Genomic DNA, 26,948 nt, shown 5'->3' on the forward strand with positions numbered 1-26,948 from the left:
ATGCTACCTGACTTCAAACTACACTGCAAGGCTACAGTACCCAAAACAGCATGGTACTAGTTCCAAAACAGATATATAGACCAATGGAACAGAACAGAGGCCTCAGAATTAACACCATACATCTATAACCATCTGATCTTTGACAAACCTGACAAAAACAAACAATGGGGAAAGGATTCCCTATTTAATAAATGGTGCTGGGGAAACTGGCTAGCCATATGCAGAAAATAGAAACTGGACTTCTTCCTTACACCTTATACAAAAATTAACTCACGATGGATTAAAGACTGAAACGTAAAACCTAAAATCACAAAAACCCTAGAAGAAAACCTAGGCAGTACCATTCAGGACATAGGCCTGGGCAAAGACTTCATGACTAAAACACCAAAAGCAATTGCAACAAAAGCCAGAATTGACAAATGGGATCTGATTAAACTAAAGAGCTTCTGCTCAGCAAAATAAACTATCATGGCCGGGCGCGGTGGCTCAAGCCTGTAATCCCAGCACTTTGGGAGGCCGAGACGGGCGGATCACGAGGTCAGGAGATCGAGACCAGCCTGGCTAACACGGTGAAACCCCGTCTCAACTAAAAATACAAAAAATTAACTGGGCGTGGTGGCGGGCGCCTGTAGTACCAGCTACTCTGGAGGGTGAGGCAGGATATGACGTGAACCCGGGAGGCAGAGCTTGCAGTGAGCCGGGATCCACTGTACTCTAGCCTAGGCAACAGAGTGAGACTCTGTCTCAAAAGAAAAAAAAAAGAAACTATCATCAGAGTGAACAGGCAACCTACAGAATGGGAGAAAATTTTTACAATCTATCCATCTGACAAAGGTCTAATATCCAGAATCTACAAGGAACTTAAACAAATTTACAAGAAAAAAACAGGCCAGGCGCAGTGGTTCATGCCTGTAATCCCAGCACTTTGGGAGGCTGAGGCGGGCAGATCATGAGGTCAGGAGATTGAGACCATCCTGGCTAACATGGTGAAACCCCGTCTCTACCAAAAATACAAAACAGTAGCCAGGCATGGTGGCACGTGCCTGCAGTCCCAGCTACCTGGGAGACTGAGGCAGGAGAATCACTTGAACCCGGGAGGCAGAGGTTGCAGTGAGCTGAGATCGTGCCACTGCACTCCAGCCTGGGTGACACAGGAAAACTCCATCTCAGGAAAAAAAAAAAAAAACATCGAAAAGTGGGCAAAGGATATGAACAGACACTTCTCAAAAGAAGACATTTATGTGGCCAAGAAACATGAAAAAAGCTCATCATTACTAGTCATTAGAGAAATGCAAATCAAAACCACAATGAGATACCATCTCATACCAGTTAGAATGGCAATCATTAAAAAGCCTGGAAAAAAAAGATGCTGGCAAGGATGCAAAGAAATAGGAACGCTTTTACACTGTTGGTGGGAGTGTAAATTAGTTCAACCATTGTGGAAGACAGTGTGGTGATTCCTCAAGGATCTAGAACCAGAAATACCATTTGACCCAGCAATCCCATTACTGGGTATATACCCAAAGGATTATAAAGCATTCTACTATAAAAACACAAGCACACGTATGTTTATTACAGCACTACTTACAATAGCAAAGACTAGGAAACCAATGCAAATGCCCAGCAATGATAGACTGGATAAAGAAAATGTGGCATATATGCACCACGGAATATTATGGAGCCATAAAAAAGAGTTCACATCCTTTGCAGGGACATGGATGAAGCTGGAAACCATCATCCTTAGCAAACTAACCTAGGAACTGAAAACCAAACACCACATGTTCTCACTCATAAGTGGGAGATGAACAATGGAAACACATGGACACAGGGAGGGAAACATCACACACTGGGGCCTGTCACGGGGTGGGGGACAAGAGGAGGGAGAGCGTTAGGACAAATACCTAATGCATGTGGGGCTTAAAACCTAGATGATGGGTTGATTGGTACAGCAAACCACCATGGCACATGTATACCTATGTAACAAACCTGCATGTTCAGTACGTGTATTCCAGAACTTAAAAGTAAAATTTTTTAAAAAAATTTTAAAAAAGTATTTCATGTACCATCAGCAAAAATAAATAAATAAATAACCAAGTCTCAGGTAGTTCTTTTTCTTTTCTTTTGTTTTTTTTTTTTTGAGACAGAGTGTCACTTCATCATCCAGGCTGGAGCGCGGTGGTGCGATCTAGGCTCTCTGCAACCTCCGCCTCCCGGGTTCAAGCAATGTTCCTGCCTCAGCCTCCCAAGTAGCTGGAATTACAGGCACGCTCCCCCATGTCTGGCTAATTTTTGTAGTTTTAGTAGAGATGAGCTTTCGTCATGTTGGCCAGGCTGGTCTCAAACTCCTGACCTCAAGTGATACACTCGCCTCAGCCTCCCAAAGTGCTGAGATTACAGGTGTGAGCTACCACACCTGGCTCGGGCAGTTCTTTATAGCAGCATAAGAATGGACTAATATACCAGGCTACTTTATATACTTATAAAAATATATATACAAATATAGTGGGACATGGAGTTTTAATTTCTGCACAAATGGGATCCTGAAGTTCATCTCAAACTCTTCCACTCCTGTCCCCAAATACAGACAGTTGCCAAGCACAGCTGATTCTACCTCCTAGAATTCCCCTGCATCTAGTCTCTCATCTCTCCATCTCCTCTGACACTGGTGTAGGCCCCAAATTTACCCCTCTGACTTGATCTAGTACAATGTTCTAAGCTTTCCCAACTTCAGTTCTTCCTACTCCCATCTACCCCACAGGCTGCTGCCAAAACAATCGTCCTGGAGCACTCACCTGCTCAGCATCCTTCAATTGCTTTATGTCTGCAGTCTGGCATAGTATCTAGCACACTATAGGTACTTAGTCAATATTGGTAGAGGAGCTGCTTGACTTCATGAGTCAGTTGTACTGTCCACTAGTGTCAGAAGGAAATTTCCTTTAGTTTTAAACAGAAGTTGTTTTATATAAATTGGTGCATAGAGATTGGCTTAAGAAACCATTTTTATCTTCTTTTATTTACTTACTCATTTTTTGCAGGTTGGACAAGCTCAGAAACCATTTTTAGATTTCTGGTCCATTCATGTGTATGAATAAATATACTATATTATTTATTTGATACATAGTTGTATAAAAAGTCTGGCTATATGTATTCTTAGTGCTTAGACTTTCTAAAGAATAAGCCATAAATAGGAAATAAAAAAGAAAATACAAGCAGCACATTCTCATGTGGAAAGATGCTTCAACTCAGCAAGAATACAGAGAGAACATCAAAGCAAAATAACTTCACAGTATGGTGACACATCTACTGAACTGGCAATCATAAATCAAACTTGAAAAGTCAGTGCTGGCAGAGGGGGAGGCAAGTGGTTCACTTCTCTTTAGATACTGATGGTGGCACTGCAAACTGGTTCAGGCTTTCTGGTGAACAATCTGGTATAATTGCCTAATAAGAACAATACAACTTTTCACCTTGGGTCCAGTGATTTAGCTAAAGGAACATACTTGAAGAAAATAATTTCAAGTTGGGCACAGTGGCTCACACCTGTAATCCTAGCACTTTGGGAGGCCAAGGGGGAAGGATCGCTTGAACCCAAGAGTTTGAGACCAGCCTGGGCAAAATGGCAAAACCCCATCTCTACAAAAAAATACAAAAATTAGCTGGGTGTGGTGGTGCATGCCCATAGTCCCAGTTACTATGGAGGGTGGGGTGAGAGGATTGCTTGAGGCCGGGAGGTTGAGGCTGCAGTGAACCGTGATTGCGGCACTGCACATCCCATCCTGGACAACAGAGTGAGACCTTTGTCTCAAAAATAAGAAAAAGAAAGAGAAAACAAATAAAAACAAATTTCTGGCTGGGTGAAGTGGCTCATTCCTATAAACCTAGCACTTTGGGAGACCAAGGTGTGTGGGTGGATTGCTTGAGCCCAGGAATTCAAGACCAGTCTGGGCAACATGGCGAAATCCCATCTCTACAAAAAATTAGCCGGGTGTGGTGGCACACGCTTGTAGTCCCAGCTACTCAGGAGGCTAAAGTGAGAGGAATGATTGAGCCTGGGAGATGGAGGCTGCAGTGAGCTGAGATTGTGCCACTGCACTCTAGCCTGGGTGACAGAGCAAGGCCCTGCTCTCAAAAAACAAAAAAACAAACAAACAAAAAATTCTACATTATTTATATTAGTGACAATTAATATAAATGACATATCTCAAACATAAAGACATTTCTCAAATTCCCCAAATAAGAAAAAGATCAAGCAAACCATGAACCATTGTCTGCATCAACACAATATTATGAAATCATTTAAAATAACATGCATATGGCCTATTTCAATAAATGGAATACACACTCAGCTTTAGCAGTGCTTGAGATTAAGAAAGACTCCGAAACCAGACATTTCTGGGTCTAAGTCCTGGCACTGTCACCTGTACACTTTCAAGAAACATTTCTCTTGTAAGAATAGATTTGGACAATGTGGGGCCTGCATGCAGTTACTTCCTCTTGAAGAAACATGTACTATTCTCATTTGAGTAGAAAAAGAGGATTAGAGAGCAAGCTCTGGCATCAGATGGGCACAGTTCATATCTCAGCAATGTCACTCGCTGGTCCTGTGACCTTAAGTGACTTAACCTCCCAACATTCCAGTTTCAATTCATGTGTCTAATATGGCTAATACTAGACTAATACACGGCTAATAATATGACCTACTCCATAAAGTTCTTATGAGGTTAAAATGAGATGATGCCTACAGAGTGCTTAGCATGCTGCCTGACGTGTAATCCATTCTCAGTAAATGTCAGCTATTTGTATTCTTCAATTAATGTTTATTGATCACCCACAATGTTCCAAGCATTACATCAGATGCACATACTCCATTTAAGTCCTGTAAGACTCTTACAAGGTGTTATTACAAAGAAAAGTTAAAGAAATGAGCTCAGAGGGGATCATTAGTTGAGAAAAGAAAAATGCAAGATAGTTGCATTTGCAAATATCTAAAATAAAATGCACTTATACATTCGCAAGGATATGCAGACAGTAGTGCCCCCCTTATCTGAGGTTTCACTCTCCATGGTTTCAGTTACCTGTTGTCAACTGCGGTACTAAAATGGAAAATTCCAGAAACAAACAATTCATAAGTTTCAAATTGCATACCATTCTGAGTAGTGTGATGAAATCTCACGCTATCCTGCTCTGTCCCACTCGAGACATGAATCGCCCCTTTGTCTAGTGTATCCCTGCCTGTTAGTCACTTAGTAGTTGTCTTAGTTATTAGATAGAAAAAACATAGTATACGTAGGGTTCGGTACCAAATGCAGTTTCAGGCCTCCGTTAGGGGCTTTAGAACATATCCCCTGCAGATATGGGGAGGTCTATTGTAGTTGGGACTTAATGATCACTAAGTCTACTTTGTTTAAAGTTAGTCAAGTTTCTATGTGTTTGTATTTTCAACTAGGAGCAAGCTTCCTGCTGCCTTTACTAACCCATGCCCTTCCTTCCCCCAAGCAGGGACCAGGCCATGTATTAAATGTCACTTGGGTGCTGGCTTCTGACCAGCAAGCGCTTACCTGGAGGAGATAGAGGAGTCCTGGGACAAACAAGGTAAGGGGGTACAGAGACTGGTATGTCGCTAAGGCAAGAAAAATAGCACTGAGGAAAGCACTGCCTGTAAAAAGAAAGAAACGTATGGAATAATCCAGCCTCATCAATCATGATTAGACTCAGTGAGTCCCTCTCAACACAAAACCTTCCATAACTGCTCAAATAACCACCTGCCAAGTGCCTCCTGGTACACAAGATGCTATGCAAATTCACACAGTCAGAGCTTCTTGGCTTGATTTCCGATAAAAGAAAACCAAGAAAGTCAAAACCATCTACCTTTGGCAACCTGAGACACTACAGGCATAAATCTTGTGAAATTTTGAGACCTAGAACGATTTTACAAAATTTCAACCCAAAGATGTATAAAGGATCAAGTCTATTAACATCCATGTCCTATCTAATGTACCAATTTATTAAGCCTACAATTATTACTTATGATATTCAGAGCTGGAAACCCATCCCTTTGACTATTGCAACACTTACCACTCTTTACAACAGCCCTTCCTTACCTGCTACATTCATGCCAATTCAGGTCATGCTTTTTTTTCAGACGAAAGTATATTAATTTTATTAGTAATGTCCTCACTTCCTATGTAAAATGGACTACTATGGAATCATTAAACATGATGCTATTAAGAATATGCAATGACACAGAAGGGTGTTTATAATATCCTATTAAATGAAGTTTATAAAAGAGAGATATATTATCATTTCTTTTATAAAAAAAACATGCACAAACATTTTTTAGAAGACTAAAAGCCAGTAGGCAAAGTAACTCAAGTCTGTAATCCCAGCATTTTGTGAGGCCGAGGCAGGCAGATCAATACCAGGAGTTCGTGACCAGCCTAGCCAACATGGTAAAACCTTGTCTCTACTAAAAATAAACATTAGCCAGGGGTAGTGGTGGGCGCCTATAATCCCAGCTACTCAGGAGGCTGAGGCAGGAGAATTGCTTGAACCTGGGAGGCAGAGGTTGCAGTGAGCCAAGACTGTGCCACAGCATTCCAGCCTGGGTGCCCAGGCAAAAGTTTGCAGTAGGGGCGGGGCCCTCATGGAGAACCTCTGCTAGGGCAGTGTGGAAGGGAAATGTGAGGTCGGAGCCCCTACACAGTGTCCCTACTGGGGCACCACCTAGTGGAGCTGAGAAGACAGCTTCCGTCCTCCAGATCCCAGAATGGTAGATCCACCAACAGCTTGCACTGTGGGCCTGGAAAAGCCACAGACACTCAACACCAGCTTGTGAAAGCAGCTGAGAGGGAGGCTATAGCCTGCAAAGCCACAAGGGTGGAGCTGTCCAAGATCATGGGAAGCCCCCTCTTACATCAGCATGACCCAGATGTGAGACATGATGTCAAAGAAGATCATTTTGGAACTTTAAGATTGACTGCCCTGCTGGATTTCCAACTTGCATGAGGCCTGTAGCCCCTTTGGTTTGGTCAATTTCTATTTGTAATGGTTGTATTTACCCAATGCCTATATCCCCATTGTATCTAGGAAGTAACTAATTTGCTTTTGATTTTACAGGCTCATAGGCAGAAGGGATTTGCCTTGTTCTCAGATGAGACTTTAAGCTGTGGACTTTTGGGCTAACGCTGAAATGAGTTAAGACTTTGGGGGGCTGTTGGGAGGGCATGATTGGTTTTGAAATGTGAGGACATGAGATTTGGAGGGGCTGAGGCAGAATGATATGATTTGGCTGTGTCCCCACCCAAATCTCAACTTGAATTGTATCTCCCAGAATTCCCATGTGTTATGGGAGGGACCCAGGGGAAGGCAATTGAATCATGGGAGCTGGTCTTTCCCATGCTATTCTCGTAATAGTGAATAAGTCTCCCAAGATCTAATGGTTTATCAGGGGTTTCGGCTTTTGCTTCTTCCTCATTCTCCCTTGCCACCACCATGTAAGAAGTGCTTTTTGCCCTCCGCCATGATTGTGAGACCTTCCCCAGCCATGTGGAACTATGAGTCCAATTAAACCTCTTTCTTTTGTAAATTGCCCAGTCTCAGACTACCAAAAATAAATAAATAAATAGAAGACTAAAAGCCAAGGCCACAAAGTTCATAGTGGTTATCTCTGGGTAGTGGAATTATGAACAATTTTTCATTTTGCTTCACTGCATTTTCTAAACTTTCTAAAATGAACATGCTTTGTTTTGTCATTAGAAAAAAGCTAACTTCTTTGAAAAAACAGCTATTCCCTTAAGACAACAGGATACTCTAAAACTAAGGATAGAGAGCCCTAGTTTACAACAGGAGTTTCCAAGTGGCCCAGAAATCAGTAGGGTGCAATTGATGGTCCAAGGTATAAAGCCCAACAGGTATCTTGTAATGATGTTTTCTAAAATGACAATATCCATGCTCACTCTCATTAGTGTGGGGTCAACTACTTACTGAAAATAACAGGCTGGGCATGGTGGTTCACACATGTAATCCCAGCACTCTGAAAGGCCAAGGTGGGAGGACTGCTTGAACCCAGGAGTTAGAGACTAGCTTGGGCAACATAGTGAAACCCCATCTCTACAAAAATAAAAATAAAAAAAATAAGCTGGGTGCGGTGTCACACACCTGTGGTCCCAAATACTTAGGAGGCTGAGGTGGTAGGATCACTTAAGCCCTAGAGGTTGAGGCCACAGTAAGCTAAGACTGAACCATTGCATTCCGGCCTGGGTGACACAGTAAGACCCTGTTTCAATAAAAAAATAAAAATAACACATCCTCTCAATGGTGTTTCATAAAAGGAGGAACCAGTCACTCCAGTCCAAGGTGTTTTACCTCTCTGCTAATCCAGCTCTAGAGACAAACAGGAAGAGATGATTGACGAGATCTTTTGCCACCAAAGTGGTCTCTATACTTGAAACATCTAAAAACTACCTTGGAAGATAAAGGGTTATAAACGTGACAACTTCACAGACAAGGGAGTGGAGAGAAAAGAACTTCGTGTGCTTTATTCTTCAAACCAAGGAAACTCATCAGCTAGAACAACCCTAGCTGACAGAAAGTAGAAGGGAGGCAGAGAAAGAAAGAAGGTAGAAGTAACAGGACAGAATTCCATGGAGAGGGGGGATGTCTCGCCATATTGACAGTGCCAGTCATGATGTCCTGTATCCAGGGTACTCATAATTACGACTGCGTAGGAACAGGATCATGCTCAGCTAAGTTGTGACCCCAGCAGTGGCATGTGCACATCTGCTGAGCCACAGACTTTAGACTCAGAACCAGGTCACTCTGGGATAGGGAGGTGGCAGTAGTGGGAAAGGTGCTGTTCTGGAGTCCAACAGCTAGGGTGAGCTAGGAATTGATTCTCTCATTGGGTCAAATATCTGAATGATGTTTTGGTGGAAAACTGGCCAAGAGAGGGAAAACACTGAAAAGAACTTTTTAACTTAACATGGTTCTCTACGGATTGGGAGTAGGCAAGAGAAGAGGTCCATGTGTCTGTTACCAGAGGATGGAGGCTAATGCTCCAACTCCATCCATTCGCATAGTATGGTGAAAACAAACACATGACTTTCTCCTCTCTCTCCCGGAGGAGACACAAGGAGTGAAATAAACACAGCCATCTCCTGCCCTAATTGCCTGAGGTTAATAATTGCTTGTCTGAAACTGACTGTTTATAAGGCCCAAGAGAGAAAAAGAGGCTCACAGCCTAGTGGAATGGACTTGTGAGTTTTAGAATACTTGCTCCTAGGATCAGGAAGAAGCAGTCTTCCTTCCATAGACTGAAGTAGTCTTTGGGAAGGAAAAATCTGTTCCTCCTGCTATTCTTTGTCAGTAACTGGCATCAACATCTAGCCAGATACCCTGACAACCCTTCACCCTCCAGCTCCCATGTTCTTTCCTCCACCAGTCACCAAGCCCTGTGGATCTACCTCTGGAGCATTTATCTCTTCAGTTCTTGCTCTCGTCATCTCTCTCTAGCAGCCTTTCCCTCTCCTCCTTAGCGGTCTCCCAATCGCCTCTCAACCAAGTCCATCCACAGAAGCACCAAAGGAACCTTCTAAAGCAGTTTAGACTGTGGCAAGCCAGTCTTTAAAGGCTTCTGATGGTTCCATTTCATCTATCGGGTTAAGTCTAAACTCCAACAGCAAACAAGACCCTTCACCACTGGGTCTCATTTCTCCAGTTTCACCTCTCACCACTCTTCCACACACGCCCTGTCCTCCAGCTACACTGGACTATTCCCAATTTCTGAAAACAAGATGCTGTTTCATTCTTCTATGTCTGTTCTTAGGCTATTCCTTCTGCCTAAGCCATCCTTCTCTGCCCTTTTTCAAGTAGAAACCATTCCTTCGATAGCCAGGTGAAAGGTCACTTTGTCTATGAGCCCAAAGGTGGTAACAACCATGATTACAGTTGACATTTATGGATCACTTCCTAGGTGCCAGGCACTGTACTGTATCCTCTGCATCGAGAACAGTTCCTGACTCAAAAAGGTCCTCAGGAAACATCACAACCGCCCTGTGAAAGCTCTATTTCTGTTCCTTATAACAGCTTTACTGAGATAAAAACCACACATTCTATCCATTTTACAGGTCAAGAAACCAAGACACAGAAACAGAAAGCTTCAGTAATGTGACCAAAACCACAGAGCTGACTCTGGTACCCACTCTTAATCCCTGTGCTAATAAGCCTATCTCATTCAATACCGATGCTATCTTATAATAATCTGCGTATGTTCCTCTCTCTCTCCCCATTTCTCTGTGAGTTTCTCAAGGGCAATACATTTATCTTAACTTTGGCTCTCCAGCACCTAGCACAGTTCCTGGCACATGTGATAAATGAACAAATGAAGAAATGAATGAATGAATATCATTCAGCAATACATATGAAATCCTTTTTAAAAATACAAGAACATTAAAGGAAACCAATGTTCTTAAGGAAGAAAAACTTATGAAGTGTAATACACAGTCATGAACATGGGCAAAACAAAAAACAAATCTGACTCAAATAAAGCAGAGCCTGCGGAATAGCAATTGAAGGTTTGCTGTGACAGGGGGCTGGCACAGAGAATGCTCTCTGTGAACTATTGCAGGGCTGAGGCCCGCAGTCTGGGGGCAGAAACACGGTGCTGCAATAGTCAGTAGGTTGGTGTGTAGGAAGTCTGGGTGCGGGATGCTGGGACAGGTGTGGACGGGGCGTACGCACAGCCGGAGCAAAAGTGAGGGCAAGTATGGAGGCAGGCAGGAGACTCAGAAAGGGCTATGTGTTTTGAAAAAAGCTAGAAGTGGTAAAAAGAAGTTAGGAAGGCAGAGGAGGAATGATATGTGCTTGAGGCAGAGTCAGAGAAGATCAAGGAAAGTGAGAAGTGACTTCAAATATTTTAAACAAACTGTGCAATAAGCAAACATTTCTGGAGTTTGCTCTATACGAAGAGTGTGCTGGGTGCCAGGAAACCTGGTGACTCAGATAGTCTCCATCCTCAGGCAGCTCCCAGTAAACAATTACAAAGTAGAGGAGGAAAGTACAAAGGAAGCAGACCTAGCCCATCAGGGGAGGCTGACACCTGAGTTTTGAACAATGAGTAGGTGAGGCCAGGCAGTCCAAGGCTGTGCACAGGCAGGAGGGCAAGAGAGAACTGTGTGCTGGGGTAGGGGGTGGGTACTGTAATTAGCTCAATACAGCCAAAACAGGGCAAGAGCTGGGAGGAGTGGCTGGAAAGAGAACACAAAAGGAGTTCCTGTGGATGCTAGTACCACTGTTTCTTAATCTGGGTGCTGGTTACTCACCGTTTTGTGAAAATTCATGTATCTGTACACTAATGAGTTATACATTTTTCTGTATATATGTCATACTTCAATAAAAAGTTACAATCCAGCCGGGTGTGGTGGCTCACGCCTGTAATCCCAGCACTTTGGAGGCCGAGGCAGGTGGATCACAAGGTCAGGAGTTCAAGACCAGCCTGGCCAATATGGCAAAACACCATCTCCAATAAAAATACAAAAATTAGCTGGGCATGGTGGCGGGCGCCTGTAGTCCCAGCTACTCAGGAGGCTGAGGCAGGAGAATCGCTTGAACCTGAGAGGTGGAGGTCGCAGTGAGCCGAGATCATGCCACTGCACTCCAGCCTGGGCAACAGAGCGAGACTCCGTCTAAAAAAATAAAAAAAATCCAACAAGTCTCAGCAAGCAGGTAGGAGTCAGATCACGGAGGGCTTAGCATGCACAGTCATCCAAAAACATCTACCTACAGGCCCAGACAGGATACCTGAAATCATGTCTGAAATGGCAGCCTCATGTGGGCAAGAGCTAGGGCATCATGCTTGCCTAACCAAAAGGAACTGTGCCAAGAGGACTAAGAGTTTTACCCCAAAATGATATGACCTACCATTTTCTAGGGCAGCCCAGATGCGCTGGCACTAGGCTTTCTATACAAGCCTTGATATTTAGCCTTATCCTAGGGATATTAGAGTAAATCAGTCAAATGTGTATGTACATTGGCTGTAGTATCAGCAAATTTCATTATCTACTCAATCTAGCTTTGAATATGTTATGTCTTCTAACTCTCTATTTGTGTCAGGGTGGGGGCCAAAACAAGCCTTAGCAAGACCTGGGGTAATACTTTGCCTCCAGGGACTGCACCTTACAGTGATCTGGGCCTGGGTGGGCGGCACAGCTACAGGACTGAGCAGGAATGTAATGAGGTGGGGCCATGGGGACTGGTTCAGGACAGGGACTTCAAGTGGAGTAATCAGAGAACAAAGATATTGGGTCACAGATGATGACCTGTACCAAGACAGGCAGAGACACACTGGAATGTAGTCAAAAGGGCTCAGGTCCCACAGGACTATCAGAAGAGGAAGTTGCACCAGGGTCTGGGGCAACAAGTGAGACTGCCCAGAAGGAGGAGGCGTTCCTGGGGGCAGGGCCAATGTATTACATTCCTTGCCAAGTGTGCTCTTTTAACATGGCAGCCTCTCTCAGAGCTGAGTACATATCAGTGATAACGATGAAAATTTATTGAGCACTTACTCTGTTCCAGCCATGACTGTAAGCATTTTACTTGCCTTAAGTCATTTAGTCCTTTCAATAATTCCATGAAGTGGATACAATTACTGTCCCCATTTTACAGATAATGAAACTGAAAGACAGGTAAGTTATTTGCCTGGGGTCACGAAACTAGTGAATGAGAGCAGCAGGATTTAAACCAAATGGTTTTACTTCAGACCCCATGTTCTGACTGCATCACTGTGCCACCCTCTTGATCTCAATCTGTCTGCACCATAAAAATAACAAAGGGCAGAGCAACTAGTTATTGAGTGGATTCTGCTAAGGAAGCATGCTAAGCATTTTATATTTCTTATTTATTCCTCCGTTATCTCTAGAAGGTAGATATTCTGGGATCAAATTGAGGCTCTTGAGGCTGCATGATTTGCTCAAGGCTACAGAGCTGGTAATTAGAATAAGCAGGCTTTGAAGTTGGGTCGACCTGACAAAAACTGGGTCCTTGAGTCCTCTATGACTCCTTCCATTGGCAGGGCTTTGGCCCACAGGAACCTCAACTGGAAGTGATGGGATCACCAGGCCTCAGGATCATCACTCTTCCATTGTTCCTCTAAGGCTAGGCTCCAGGAAGAGAACCTCATTGAAACCTCCCAGGCCTCCCTATAAGGCCTATAAGGATGCTAACAATCATGAGGTGTCTTTTATTTTTTAAGTTTTTTTTAAAGACACAGTCTCGCTCTGTTGTCCAGATTGGAGTGCAGTGACGTGGTCAGAGCTCAATGCACTCAAACTCCTGGGCTCAAATGATCTGAAGGATCTTTTCAAAGGGAGGATACTATTAAGAATAGCAACCACCGGCCGGGCGCGGTGGCTCAAGCCTGTAATCCCAGCACTTTGGGAGGCCGAGACGGGCGGATCACGAGGTCAGGAGATCGAGACCATCCTGGCTAACACGGTGAAACCCCGTCTCTACTAAAAAAAAAAATACAAAAAATTAGCCGGGCGAGATGGCGGGCGCCTGTAGTCCCAGCTACTCGGGAGGCTGAGGCGAGAGAATGGCGTAAACCCGGGAGGCGGAGCTTGCAGTGAGCTGAGATCCGGCCACTGCACTCCAGCCTGGGCAACAGAGCGAGACTCCGTCTCAAAAAAAAAAAAAAAAAAAAAAAAAAAAAAAAAAAAGAATAGCAACCACCACCACCTGGGCAGTTATTACATGCCTCCATACCATTTGCCATACCATTCATTCTTTACATTCACTCTATAAGGTAGACACTCTTTCATCCCCATGCTACACATAAGGAAACTAAGGCTTAGAACTGTTAAGTGACTTGCCCAAGGTGATAGAGCCAGGAAACAGTGGAGCTGGGATTAGCCACCAGATCAGTCTAACATGAGAGCAGCCTGGACTCTTTAATCATGCTTGAATACCTTCTGATAGCATTGATCCTTCTTTCTCCTTGGCAAGCAAGTCCTGTCACATGGCCTTTTTTGGTGGCATAAGGAAAGCTGGAAGAACCCTTAGGTGGCAAATTTCAAGAATTTCTAGTTGGGAATATCTCACCAACTGACAAACACCAACAGTGAAAGAGCAGGACCATCTATTAGCATGTGTTTGTTTGTTTTCCTTTTTAAAGCCTAATGAAGACTACTTCCCAGGGAGGGAGTTTTTAATTAGCTCACTGAAAGGCAGAGTACACTTTGCCCAAGCAACAGCCTTCAAAGTGAAACTTAAGCTGCTCCACTAAACTAATATCAACCCTGCCCAAAGACCTGTGTTTCCCAGCCAGCACTCCAGTAAGGACATCACAATACAATGGCCCAGACCTTGTCCTGGCCTGCGTCTCTCAGAGTGTCCCAGGCAACCCTGGGCTGCCACAAAGGAAGCCAGGGGAAAGCAAGCAGCAAGAGTCAAGGGGACAGAGCTAACAAGGTCACTCCCTTCTGTGATGTACCTGCTCCATGGAAGTCTGGGGAGCACTGCCAAGTTTACTTCCACTGCCCCTATCTTCTTATCAATCAAGTTAATTTAATTTAGTTTTTAATTATGTACTCACTGAAGAAATTTGGAAAAAAAATATGAGGCTGGGCGTGGTGGCTCACGCCTGTAATCACAGCACTTTGGGAGGCCAAGGCAGGTAGATAACCTGAGGTCGGGAGTTCGAGACCAGCCTGACCAACATGGAGAAACCCTGTCTCTACTAAAAATACAAAATTAGCTGGATGTGGTGGCGCATGCCTATAATCCCAGCTAGTCAGGAGACTGAGGCAGGCGAATCACCTGAACCCGGGAGGCAGAGGTTGCGGTGAGCCGGGATTGTGCCATTGCACTCCAGCCTGGGCAACAAGAGCGAAACTCCATCTCAAAAAAAAAAAAAAAAAATTATATCTATATCTATATGAAAACTCACCCATGAACTTAATCTACAGGAACACGTATTATCCTTTTGGGATCTATTTTCTAACTATTTTTGTTGCTTTAACAGTTGAGATTCATTAAAATGCTGGGCAGGGGGGTTCACACCTGTAAGCCCAGCACTTTGGAAGGCTGAGGCAGGTAGATTGCTTGAGGCCTAGAGTTCAAGACCACCTGGACAACAGAGTAAGATCTGGTCTTTACAAAAAACTTTAAAAATTCTGAGACTGCACCACTGCACTCCAGCCTGGGCAACAGAACAAGACTTTGTCTCAAAAAAAGAAAAGAAAAGAAAAGAAAAAAAAAAAGAAAGAAAGAAAAAAAAAATCAACCAGGCATGGTGGTGCATGCCCCTCCTCTCAGCTACATGGGAGGCTGGGGTGGGAAGATCACTTGAGCCTAGGAGTGTGAAGTTACTGTGAGCTATGACTGTGCCACACTTCAGCCTAGGTGACCTGGGTGACAGAGTAAGACCCTGTCTCCAAAAAACAAAATATTAATTAAAATATATTATTATATATTTTACATTGTTTTAAAAAACTTTTCATAGTTTAAATTATATTTTAAATATCACGTGGCATAATTCCTACTCATGGGTAAACCCATATTTTACTTAACCACCTCCCTCTAAAGTATTTTCTTTTTTTTGGAGACGGAGTCTCGTTCTTGTCGCCCGGCTGGAGTGCAGTTGGGCCGGGATCTCAGCTCACTGCAGCTCCGCCTCCCAGGTTTACCGCCATTCTCCTGCCTCAGTCCTCCCGACTAGCTGGGACTACAGGCGCCGCCACCTTGGCCCGGCTGTTTTTTATATTTTTTAGTAGAGACGGGGTTTCACGTGTTAGCCAGGATGGTCTCGATCCCTGACCTCGCTGATCCACCCGTCTCGGCCTCCCAAAGTGCTGGGATCAGGCTTGAGCCACCGCGCCCGGCCTGAGTATTTTCTAAATTTTTCCAGTGACTATAAATAATTCTGCAATTAATAACTTTGCACCATAAAGCTTTGTGTCTGTATTTCTGCATTACTTTAGGATCGGTTCTCAAAAGTAGAATAAAAAATCAAAACTATAAACATTTTATCCCCAGGTGGACAGTATTAGAAAAATAAATAAATAAAATTTTTAAAAACTCCAAACATTTTAAGACTGCCCATGGTTGTACAAATTTATCTCCCAACTTCCATGTGGGAAAATACCTATTTGATAGAACCTTTGCCAGAACTGAGAATTAGCTTCTAAAATCTTTACCAATTTCCAAGGTAAAAAAAAAAGTGTTCAAAAGTTAAATTTCAATTGGCTTTTCTTTATTAATTATCCATGGAGTTGAACATTTTCCATAATTTTCCGTTATTTATACTCCTTTTCTTGTGAATTTTCACAAATATTTTCTTTTTTAAAATAAAATTATTCCTACATTAATTTTATTAAATAATTTTATTCATATGCAGTAAAATGTGAACTGTAGAAATATAACTTGCAGAATTTATAACTGAACTAACTTTATTATATATACTATTAGCAGAGATTACTAAAACACTCAAAGAGCTAGAGTGGTTCAGAGACCTAGCTAAAATAGAACTCTTCAAATATTTTAACAGATTAGAAATGTTGTTTGTGAGGGTCTCTATTTACAGTAGCAAATAATGGAAAACAAATGTTCAACAAAAGAGAAGGGCTGGGACCTCATAACAAATACGCAAGAGGAACTGAAGTGGAGGTGGGGCAGAGTGATGAAAGACTTACTTTTCAATTTGTAGGTCTGCATTTCTTAATAAGTGATAGAAGTAAAACAAAATTATGTATATAACATTATGAAAATGTCTATAAATTCATTAAACAAAAATCTAGAGTGATATAAAACATTTTTTTGCTCTGTGGAACAAAAAAAAAAAAACATGGCTGTGAAAGAGATACATAAAACTTACTTACATGTTTTCTTCCCCAAACAAAACCTTTTCATTGACTTACAGGGCATAAAATATATTTTTTTAACGGCATACTTTACATTTTTATGTGCGACTCCTAGGGAAACAAATAAACATGCACCTTCTGAGGGCATGTCTTCAGTTTCTCTATCTTTGTACTCAGCTATTTTAAAGGTGACATTTCCAAAGGCCAGTACTTGGTCCCTTCTGCCAGACTGCTGCGTATATTCTTTATTTTAATGGACACCAGACACCTTGATAAATGACAACCTATCTGAACCTGACACTCTGGAAACAGGGATTGAGGCAGGGAGTATTCATAGACAGCAGGGAGTATTCACAGACAGCAGAGTATTTACTGTTAAGAGTTGTTTCTGACAAAAATGACCACAATCTTCAGAACAAGACAATTCAGGCTATGCAGTATCAAGCCATTTTAAGTAACCCAATAATAAATTAAACTAACAGGCCTACAGAAAGACCACTCATAAGCATTCCAAGAGAAACAATCTCTTATAAAGACCTAAGGCATCCTCGTGTGCCACCCCAGAAAAGGTAAGCAAACTCTAAGTAAAAGGTTCTACGTACAATTTTTTACTCTTTACTTCCGGAGCACACAAACTATTTAACAATAGTGTACAAATATAAGGACTCTTGCACACTTCTTATGGGAGTATAAATGTGGCAATAAATTTCAGAAACCCGACTGAGTGTGGTGGCTCATGCCTGTAATCTCAGCACTTAAGGAGGTAGAGGTGGGAGGACAGCTTGAGCCCAGGAGTTCGAGACCAGCCTGGGCAACACAGTGAGACCTCATCATCCACAAAAAGGAAAAAAATCAATAAATTCATTCCAGAAATTGTTAAAAAGTGGCAAATATGTCTATTTCTAGGACATTAAAGAAAATAACTAAACATGAGTGCAAAAATTGCTGTACATTAGAAAGTTAACTGTAATATTTAAACAGCTAAAAACTGGAAAATCACCTAAATATTTAATGATATATACATTGATTAAAGAATTTCTATATTCATAAAATGAATATGCAGCCATTAAAAATAGACTAGAACTGGGCACAGTGGCTCACACCTGTAATCTCACCACTTTGGGAGGCCAAGGCAGGAGGATCCCTTGAGGTCAGGAGTTCGAGACCAGCCTGACTAACATGGTGAAACCTTGTCTCTGCTAAAAATACAAAAATTAGCTGGGCATGGTGGTGCATGCCTGTAATCCCAGCTACTTGAGAGGCTGAGGCACAAGAATCACTTGAACTCAGGAGGCAGAGTTTACAATGAACTGAGATCATGCCACTGCATTTCAGCCTGGGAGACAGAGCGAGACTGTCTCAAAAAAAAAAAAAAAAAGATTAGACATTTATTGATATATGTTATATGCAGTAGGTTGTATTATTGGCCTCAATTTCTCCCCACCCCCACCATGTCCAGGCCCTTTGCTATACAACTTTGCAGTGCCTTCCTATTGTGAACAGGATGGTACTCTCCACCCCTGGGCTCAGCCACGTGTAACTTTTTTTTATTTTTTTGAGATGGACTATCGCTCTGTCGCCCAGGCTGGAGTGCAGTGGCGCAGTCTCGGCTCACTGAAACCTCTGCCTCCTGGGTTCAAGGAATCCCTGCCTCAGCCTCCTGAGTAGCTGGGATTACAGGTGCCTGTCACCATGCCTGGCTAATTTTTGTATTTTTAGTAGAGACGAGCTTTCACCATCTTGGCTAAGCTGGTCTTGAACTCCTGACCTCATGATCCACCTGCCTCAGCCTCCCAAAGTGCTGCGATTACAGGCGTGAGCCACCACACCGGGCCATGTGTTACGTTTTGATCAATGGGATATTAGCACATGTGATGCAACTAGGAACTTAAAAAGCACATGCGTGACTAGGCTTGCTCACCATTGTGCTTCTGCCAATGCTATGAAAAGAACATACCTAGGTCTGTCCCCTGGCCCAAGAGGATGACAGCCATGTGGAGCAGAGCCCAACCTAGATTAGCCAACTCCAGCCAGTCACTGATGCATAAATGAAGCCCATGTAACCAGCCAACTGACGAGCCATGTCCAACCTAGATCAGCTGACTCCTTGCTGACTTACAGATGTATGAGCTAAGTAAACACTTGTTGTTTTAAGCTACTGAATTCTGGAGTGGTTTATTAACATTTTTGTGGTACTAGCTACTTGATACAATATTTAAAAGTCTGGGCCGGGCGCGGTGGCTCAAGCCTGTAATCCCAGCACTTTGGGAGGCCGAGACGGGTGGATCACGAGGTCAGGAGATCGAGACCATCCTGGCTAATACGGTGAAACCCCGTCTCTACTAAAAAAATACGAAAAAATAGCCGGGCGACGAGGCGGGCGCCTGTAGTCCCAGCTACTCGGGAGGCTGAGACAGGAGAATGGCGTGAACCTGGGAGGCGGAGCTTGCAGTGAGCTGAGAGCCGGCCACTGCACTCCAGCCTGGGCGGCAGAGCAAGACTCCGTCTCAAAAAAAAAAAAAAAAAAAAAAGTCTGGGGGGAAAAATGTAGGAAAAATCTGGAAATATATAACCCAAATGCTTACAGAGGAACTTTTGAGTTAAAGTTAAAATTTAGTTAACAAATAACAGATTGGGCCGGGGCGCGGTGGCTCAAGCGCTGTAATCCCAGCACTTTGGGGAGGCCGAGACGGTGGGGATCACGAGGTCAGGAGATCAAGGACCATCCTGGCTTAACACAGGTGAAACCCCGTCTCTACTAAAAAAATACAAAAAACAACTAGCCGGGCGATCTTTGGTGGGCGGGCGCCTGTAGTCCCAGCTAGTCGGGAGGCTGAGCAGGAGAATGGCGTAAACCCGGGAGGCGGAGCTTTGCAGTGAGCTGAGATCCGGCCACTGCACTCCAGCCTGGGCGACAGACGCGAGACTGCCCTCTCAAAAAAAAAAAACAAAAAAAGCAAAAAAACAGATTGATCACATGTGTTTATCATCTCTCCCGTCAAAAATCTCACTAAAATGAAAACAAAAGATTAAAACCATCTTAAACCACAAAGAAAATAAAAGGAGATTATAGCAAAACCAACTTTAATACAATAGTGAATAAATATAAAGCAGGCGAGAGAAGAATAAATCAGTTGGTGATGTGGAAGAAATTACAGCTCAGTGGCCTCCAGAGAGGACTACTGATAAAAATCAGCCAACTCACCCCACAGAACTTCTGAGAAATTCAGCACCAGAGTGCATCAGGTGCTATGGGAGGTGGGGGTAAGGCACAGAGAAAAAAAATCAAGTTGAAAGTTTATATACAGACCACTCAGAACAACAGGTGTTATTCCAACCATGTGCAGCCAAATGACTATTGCCGCATAACCCATCCCTCTAACTTTCTACTCTACCCGCAGAAGCCCTCAGTTCTGGAGAAAGCTAACTAAGGGCACAAGTCTAGGAACTACTTCACACAGTAATGGGCTGAGCAGAGGTGTGGGCAGAAAAGCAATGACACGAAATAAAGTCTCCAGACTGAAACTAGCCACTTTCCCCGTTCCTGCTCTCACAACTCCAGCAGCTCGTCTTATGCACCCTCCACCCCCCAAAAAAGCCCTAACTCTGCCACCCCAGACAGGACTTTAGAGGATTCCTCTTTGGGAAAACTGAATAGTTTCAAAGGAAAATAAAACATGCAGATGATGACATTTGTAAATGCCCCTGACCCAAAGAAAGAGGTCAGCCCACTGCCTGATCCCCGCTACAGTGAAAATGATCCACCACCAAGCCCTGCCCATTCACAGACTCTCCGGTCAATATGTTAGGGCCTCATTTAAAATTTATTATTATTATTATTATTTTTTTACAGATGGCTGTCACCCAAGCTGGAGTACAGTGGCACAATCATAGCTCACTGCAGCCTCAAACTCCTAGGCTCGAGCGATCCTTCTGCCTCAGCCTCCTGAGTAGCTGGGACTACAGGCAAGTACCATCACACCAGGCTAATTTCTTTTTTTTTTTTTGAGACGGAGTCTAGCTCTGTCGCCCAGGCTGGAGTGCAGTGGTCGGATCTCAGCTCACTGCAAGCTCCGCCTCCCGGGTTCACGCCATTCTCCTGCCTCAGCCTCCCTAGTAGCTGGGACTACAGGCACCCGCCACCTCGCCCGGCTAGTTTTTTGTATTTTTTTTTAGTAGAGACGGAGTTTCACCATGTTAGCCAGGATGGTCTCGGCCTCCCAAAGTGCTGGGATTACAGGCTTGAGCCACCACGCCCGGCCAATTTCTTTTTTTTGGAGAGACGAGGTCTCACTATGTTGTCTAGGCTGGTCTTGACCTCCTGGCCTCAAACAATCCTCCCACCTCAGTCTCCCAAAATGCTGGGATTTTATAGGTGTGAGTCATTGTGCCAGGCCATGTCTCACTCTTAAATAGAAACAGATAGCCAGGACTGCCACACATATAAGAAAATCATATGGAAGAAATCCTCCTAAAACAAACAATTAAAAAAAAAATACCAGGAAAACAAAGAGACTATGCTTGGAACAAATAGAAACTGAAAAGATGTATGTATAATCAGGGGTATAACAGAGGATACTGTGGTGATAAAATAAAAATAGGATGCCTCAAAGAAACAACTAGAGACCAGGTGTAAATGTATAAAAATGTAATAAATAAAATTAAAAGTCAATAGAGGAGCTGGAAGATAAAACAAGGAAATGTCCCAGAAAAGTAAGAGAAAGTAAGTAAAAATGATGGGGAAAACAATAGAAAATAAAATATGCATACTTGATCAATCAAGAAAATCCAACATCCAGTAAACATCCAAAACAAGAGGATAGAGAAAACAGAGGTGGAATTTGGAAAAGTTGTTCAGGAACACCCTCTAGAACTAAAGACACTAGTTTCCATACTGAAAGAGCCTACCAAGTGCTCTGTATAATGAATTTAAAAAGACCCATGTCCAGACATAGCATCATAAAATTTCAAAACATTCAGGATAAAATGAAGACACTTAATTTTTCTTCTTCTTTTTTTGAGGCAGGGTCTTGCTCTGTCACCCAGGCTAGAGGGCAGTGTCACTATCTTGGCTCAATGTAGTCTTAACCTCCTGGGCTCAAGTGATCCTCCTGCCTCAGCCACCCAAGTAGCTAGGACTATAGGCACATGTCACCACACCCAGCTAATTTTGTTCATTTTTTGTAAAGACAAGGTCTTACTATGTTGCCCAGGCTGGTTTCAAACTCCTAGGCTCAAGAGATCCTCTTGCCTCAGCCTCCCAAAGTGCTAGGGTTACAGGCTTGAGCCACTGTGCCTGGCCAGAAGATATTAAATATTTCAGGAAAAAAAAAAAAACTGGGTTATATCCATGACCATAAAACGGCTCAATAGCTACCAAGATACTAGAAGACAATGAAGCAATGCCTTCAAAATTCTAAAGGAAAAGTTATTCGAGTCTAGAATTCTCAGTCCTACCCAACTATTAATTTGGTGCTAAACCAGAACAAAGATATTTTTTAGACATGGAAACTCAAAATATATATCTTATACAACCTTTTTTTTTGCTTTTTTGAGACGGAGTCTCACTCTGTCACCCAGGCTGGAGTGCAGTGGCACGATCTTGGCTCACTGCAACCTCCGCCTCCCAGGTTCAAGCAGTTCTCTGCCTCAGCCTCCCAAGTAGCTGGGATTACAGATGCCCACCACCACGCCTGGCTAATTTTTTGTGTTTTTAGTAGAGATGGGATTTCACCATCTTGGCCAGGCTGGTCTTAAACTCCTGACCTCGTGATCTACCTGCCTGGGCCTCCCAAGTGCTGGGATTACAGGTGTGAGCCACCGTGCCCAGTCTTCATACACCCTTTCTTAGACAACTACTGAGAAAGTACTTCAGAAAAACAGAAAAAAATCAATAAAAAAGAGAAGGAATCCAGGAGAGGAGGGATACAGAACAGATTTATGAAGGTAAGTTCCAGTATGACAGCTTTATATCAGGCCCAGAGAACAATCAGGACAGACTGGGGTAGGATGAAAGATGTGTGAGAAAAATCTCCAGAAAAACAATAAAACCTATAAACTATTTGATGTGTTTAAGTGTTAAAAGAAAAAAAAAACATTGTTAGGTAATTGACAGATCTAATGGAGCAACTAGGGAACAAAAACAGTGATTGGCACCCAAAAACTAAGCAAAAAACCAAACAAGCAATAAAAGACAATTACTAATCCCAGGAAAAATAAAAGGTAGTACATGGAAGAAAAAAGTAGTCATAGTTACTACTATGCCCAGCAGTGGAATAATACATACAGTGTCATAAAATATAGGTGTTGATATTGATTCAATAAAAACTATGATGTCGACCAGGTGCGGTGGTTCATGCCTGTAATCCTGACACTTCGGGAGGCCAAGGAGGGTGGATCACTTAAGTCCAGGAGTTCGACAGCAGCCTGGGCAACATGGCAAAACCCCATCTCTACAAAAAATACAAAAATTAGCCAGGTATGATGACGGGTGCTTGTAGTCCTAGCTACTCAGGAGGCTGAAGTGGGAGGATCACCTGAGCTGGGAAGGTCAAGGCTTCTGTGAGCCACGACTATGCCACTGCACTCTAGCCTGAGTGACAGAGTGAAACCCTGTCTCGAAAACAAAACAAGACAAAACAAACAAACAAGAAACTATGGTGTAACTACTATAGGAAAATCAGGCAAAGGAGAAAAGGGGATATTGGTACCAAAGAGCTAATTTTTTTTTTTTTTTAGATGGAGTTTCACTCTATCACCCAGGCTGGAATGCAGTGGCATGATCTCAGCTCACTGCACCCTCCACCTGCCTGGCTCAAACAATTCTCCTGCCTCAACCTCCTGAGTAGCTGGGATTACAGGCACCCGCCACCACGCCCAGCTAATTTTTTTTGTATTTTTAGTAGAGACGGGGTTTCACTATGTTGGTCAGACTGGTAATGAATTCGCGACCTCAGGCAATCCGCCTGCCTTGGCCTCCAAGTGCTGGGATTACAGGCGTGAGCCACCGTACTTGGCCCCAAAGAGCTAAATCTTTATCACTGTCCATGATGGGAGTGCAATAAAAAATGTCTAAAATTTGTAATTCAGGAAATATAATATAAGCTCTTATTTAGAAATACGGAATACTAGCAAAAGCCAGAAAGCAGTTGCTTCAAAGAAGCTGAACTAGGGTTAGGAAGAAAGAGGAAGGACTGCATTCTAATCATAAGCCTTTTAGAACCTTTTTAGATTTTTTTTAAGAGATAAGTCTCGGCCGGGCGCGGTGGCTCAAAGCCTGTAAATCCCGCCTTTGTGAGGCTGAGGACGGGCGGATCACGAGGTCAGGACATCGAGACATCCTGGCTAAACACGGTGAAAACCCGTCTCTACTAAAAATACAAAAAAAAAACTAGCGGGCGTGGTGGTGGCCCTGTAGTCCAGCTGCTCGGGAGGCTGAGGCAGGGAGAATGGCGGTGGAACCGGGAGGCAGAGCTTGCAGTGAGCTGAGATCCGACCACTGCACTCCAGCCTGGCGCGACAGAGCGAGACTCCGTCTCAAAAAAAAAAAAAAAAAAAAAAAAAAAAGAGAGAGAGAGATAAAGTCTCACTCTGTCAACCAGGCTGGAGTGTAGTGGCATGATCATAGCTCACTGCAGCCTCAAACTTGCAAGCTCAAGCAATCCTCCTGCCTCAGCCTCTCGAGCAGTTGGGACTACAGGTACATGCCACTGTGCCGGGCTAATTTGTTATGTTTTGCAGAGACAAGGTCTTGCTATGCTCCCTAGGCTGGGCGCAAGTGATCTTCCTGCCTCAGCTTCCCAAAGTGCTGAGATTACAGGTATGAGCCACCACACCTGGCCTAGAACTTTTTTTTAAAACTATGTTAACAGTGACTCTCTGAGCAGTTAAGTTTTCAAGATGTTTTGATTTTTTTTCTCTTGCCTTGTCTACATTTTCTAAATAATCTTGTAATACTTGTGTAATTTTTTTTAAATGTTTTTAAGTGTTGCATTAAAAAAAAAAAAACAGAAAAAAAAAAACCACAGCATAAGTGTTGCAAAATCTTGCATAAATCAGGGATTGAGCTTTGTACTCTCCCTTCAGGGCCTTACCTTTTATCGTAGTCAAAATGAAGAAAGCAATGAGGGTGTTGTTGATGGCACAGGTAGACTTGGCAACACAAGACAAAATCGTGTAAGGATTTAAGAGATAGCTGGGGAAGAACAAACATATTTGGCATTAGTAATCCTGACCAAGGAACCCTCACCATTACAGCCAGGAAGTTCCAAGAGATTTACTAAAAGCTTACGCAAAGGAAGGCAGCTTCTTAGAAATGAGTTCCCCCAAGTAGAAGAGAATAGGGTGGGGGCTGGGGCTGATAAGTAAAAGGTACTGAACATGGACTGCCTATTCTGTGCTGTGGGGTACATACAAAACTGCTGTATTTAATCACAGAGATCCTGTAACTCGCAATAACATCATTCCAGTTTTGCAGATGAGGAAATTGAGACTCAGTGGTAAAAGGACTTGCCCAAATTCTCACAAACTAATAAAATATATATTCAAAATATATTCAAAATCAGATCTTTCTAGTTCTATAAATGTTCTTTTTACTATTTTAGATTTCAAAAAATGATAAAATTCTACCAATTCCCACAGAGCCACATATCTTAACAGCTCCATTTACCTCTGAGAACCAGGAAAGTACATTTTCCTCAGTCAGGTTCCTAAGCCCTGACACAGGTCATGCCAATCCAAGAGCTGAAGCAGCTTAGACGCAGCCTTCTTGGCAGTTAAGCAGAATCCACTGAGCCAGACTCCAAGGACAGAGTAAGTATCTACTGAGCTCAACAAGTCAGGCATCACAGAACTTCAAAGGACATCTACACCCTCACTAGGAAGGAGTCAAGCTGAAACACCTAGTGTTTTCCTGAGGTGGGAAGGAATGAACTGAGAAAATGAATTCGAAATGCTTGTGAGTATGGAAATCTTAGATAGTCATAGCAAATTGTTTGTATTTATTTCTATCCTGCTTCCACAAAGGATTTGAGGCAGCTAAAATGAGAACAAGCCAGACGCAGTGGCTCACACCTGTAATCCCAGCACTTTGGGAGGTCAACACAGGCAGAGCACCTGAGGTCAGGAGTTTGAGACCAGCCTGACCAACATGGAGAAACCCTGTCTCTACTAAAACTACAAAATTAGCCAGGCGTGATGGCACATGCCTGTAATCCCAGCTACTCGGGAGGCTGAGGCAAGAGAATCACTTGAACCCAGGAGGCGGAGGTTGCAGTGAACTGAGATGGAGCCATTACACTCCAGCCTGGGCAACAAGAGTGAAACTCAGTCTCAAAAAAAAAAAAAAGAGAGAATAGATAATAAAAAACAGGTTGGGCATGGTGGCTCACACCTGTAATCACAGAACTTTGGGAAGCCAAGGTGGGTGGATCACTTGAGCTCGAGTTCGAGACCAGCCTAGCCAGCATGGCGAGACTCTGTCTCTACTAAAAAAAAAAAAAATACATAAAAACCACACCTGTAGTCCCAGATACTTGGGAGGCTGAAGTGGGATAATCACTTGAGTCCAGGAGGTGGAGGCTGCAGTGATCTGTGATTATACCACTGTACTCCAGCCTGGATGACAGAGTGAGACTCCATCTCAAAAAAACTAAGAACAGATAATAAAAAATAATAGCAAAGTACAAATAGGAATAAAGAATCGGCTGGGCACAATAACTCACGCCTGTAATCCCAGCACTTTGGGAGGCTGAGGTGGGTGGATCATTTGAGGTCAGGAGTTCAAGACCAGCCTGGTCAACATGGTGAAACCCCATCTCTGCTAAAAGTACAAAAAACAGCCAGGCGTGGTGGTGGGTAACTGTAATCCCAGCTACTCATGAGGCTGAGGCAGGAGAATCACTTGAACCCGGGAGGTGGAGGTTGCAGTGAGCCGAGATTGTGCCACTGCATTCCAGCCTGGGCAACAGAGCGAGACTCCATCTCAAAATAAATAAATAAATAAATAAATAAATAAATAAATAAATAATCAAGAGCAAGGAAAACATAAATAAAACGAGACAGTAAAGGCAATGGAAGGACCGCCAAGTGGGTATT

The 26,948-nt window shown here is 43.2% G+C and overlaps 1 protein-coding gene across 1 annotated transcript in view; it reads right to left on the reverse strand.

Moving 5' to 3' along the window:
• The window catches only part of PIGU (phosphatidylinositol glycan anchor biosynthesis class U), a 108,686-nt gene that overhangs the window by 50,933 nt on the left and 30,805 nt on the right, over positions 1-26,948 (reverse strand). The window contains exons 6-7 of the mRNA XM_017878668.1: positions 24,947-25,047; positions 5,559-5,656 (exon numbers count right to left, since the gene is read on the reverse strand). Of these exons, the coding sequence (XP_017734157.1) occupies positions 5,559-5,656; positions 24,947-25,047 (199 nt within the window). The remainder of the gene's footprint in view (positions 1-5,558; positions 5,657-24,946; positions 25,048-26,948) is intronic.

This window comes from Rhinopithecus bieti, unplaced genomic scaffold (genome assembly GCF_001698545.2).
Source record: "Rhinopithecus bieti isolate Rb0 unplaced genomic scaffold, ASM169854v2 scaffold_65, whole genome shotgun sequence".
NCBI classification, from domain to species: Eukaryota; Metazoa; Chordata; class Mammalia; order Primates; family Cercopithecidae; genus Rhinopithecus; species Rhinopithecus bieti.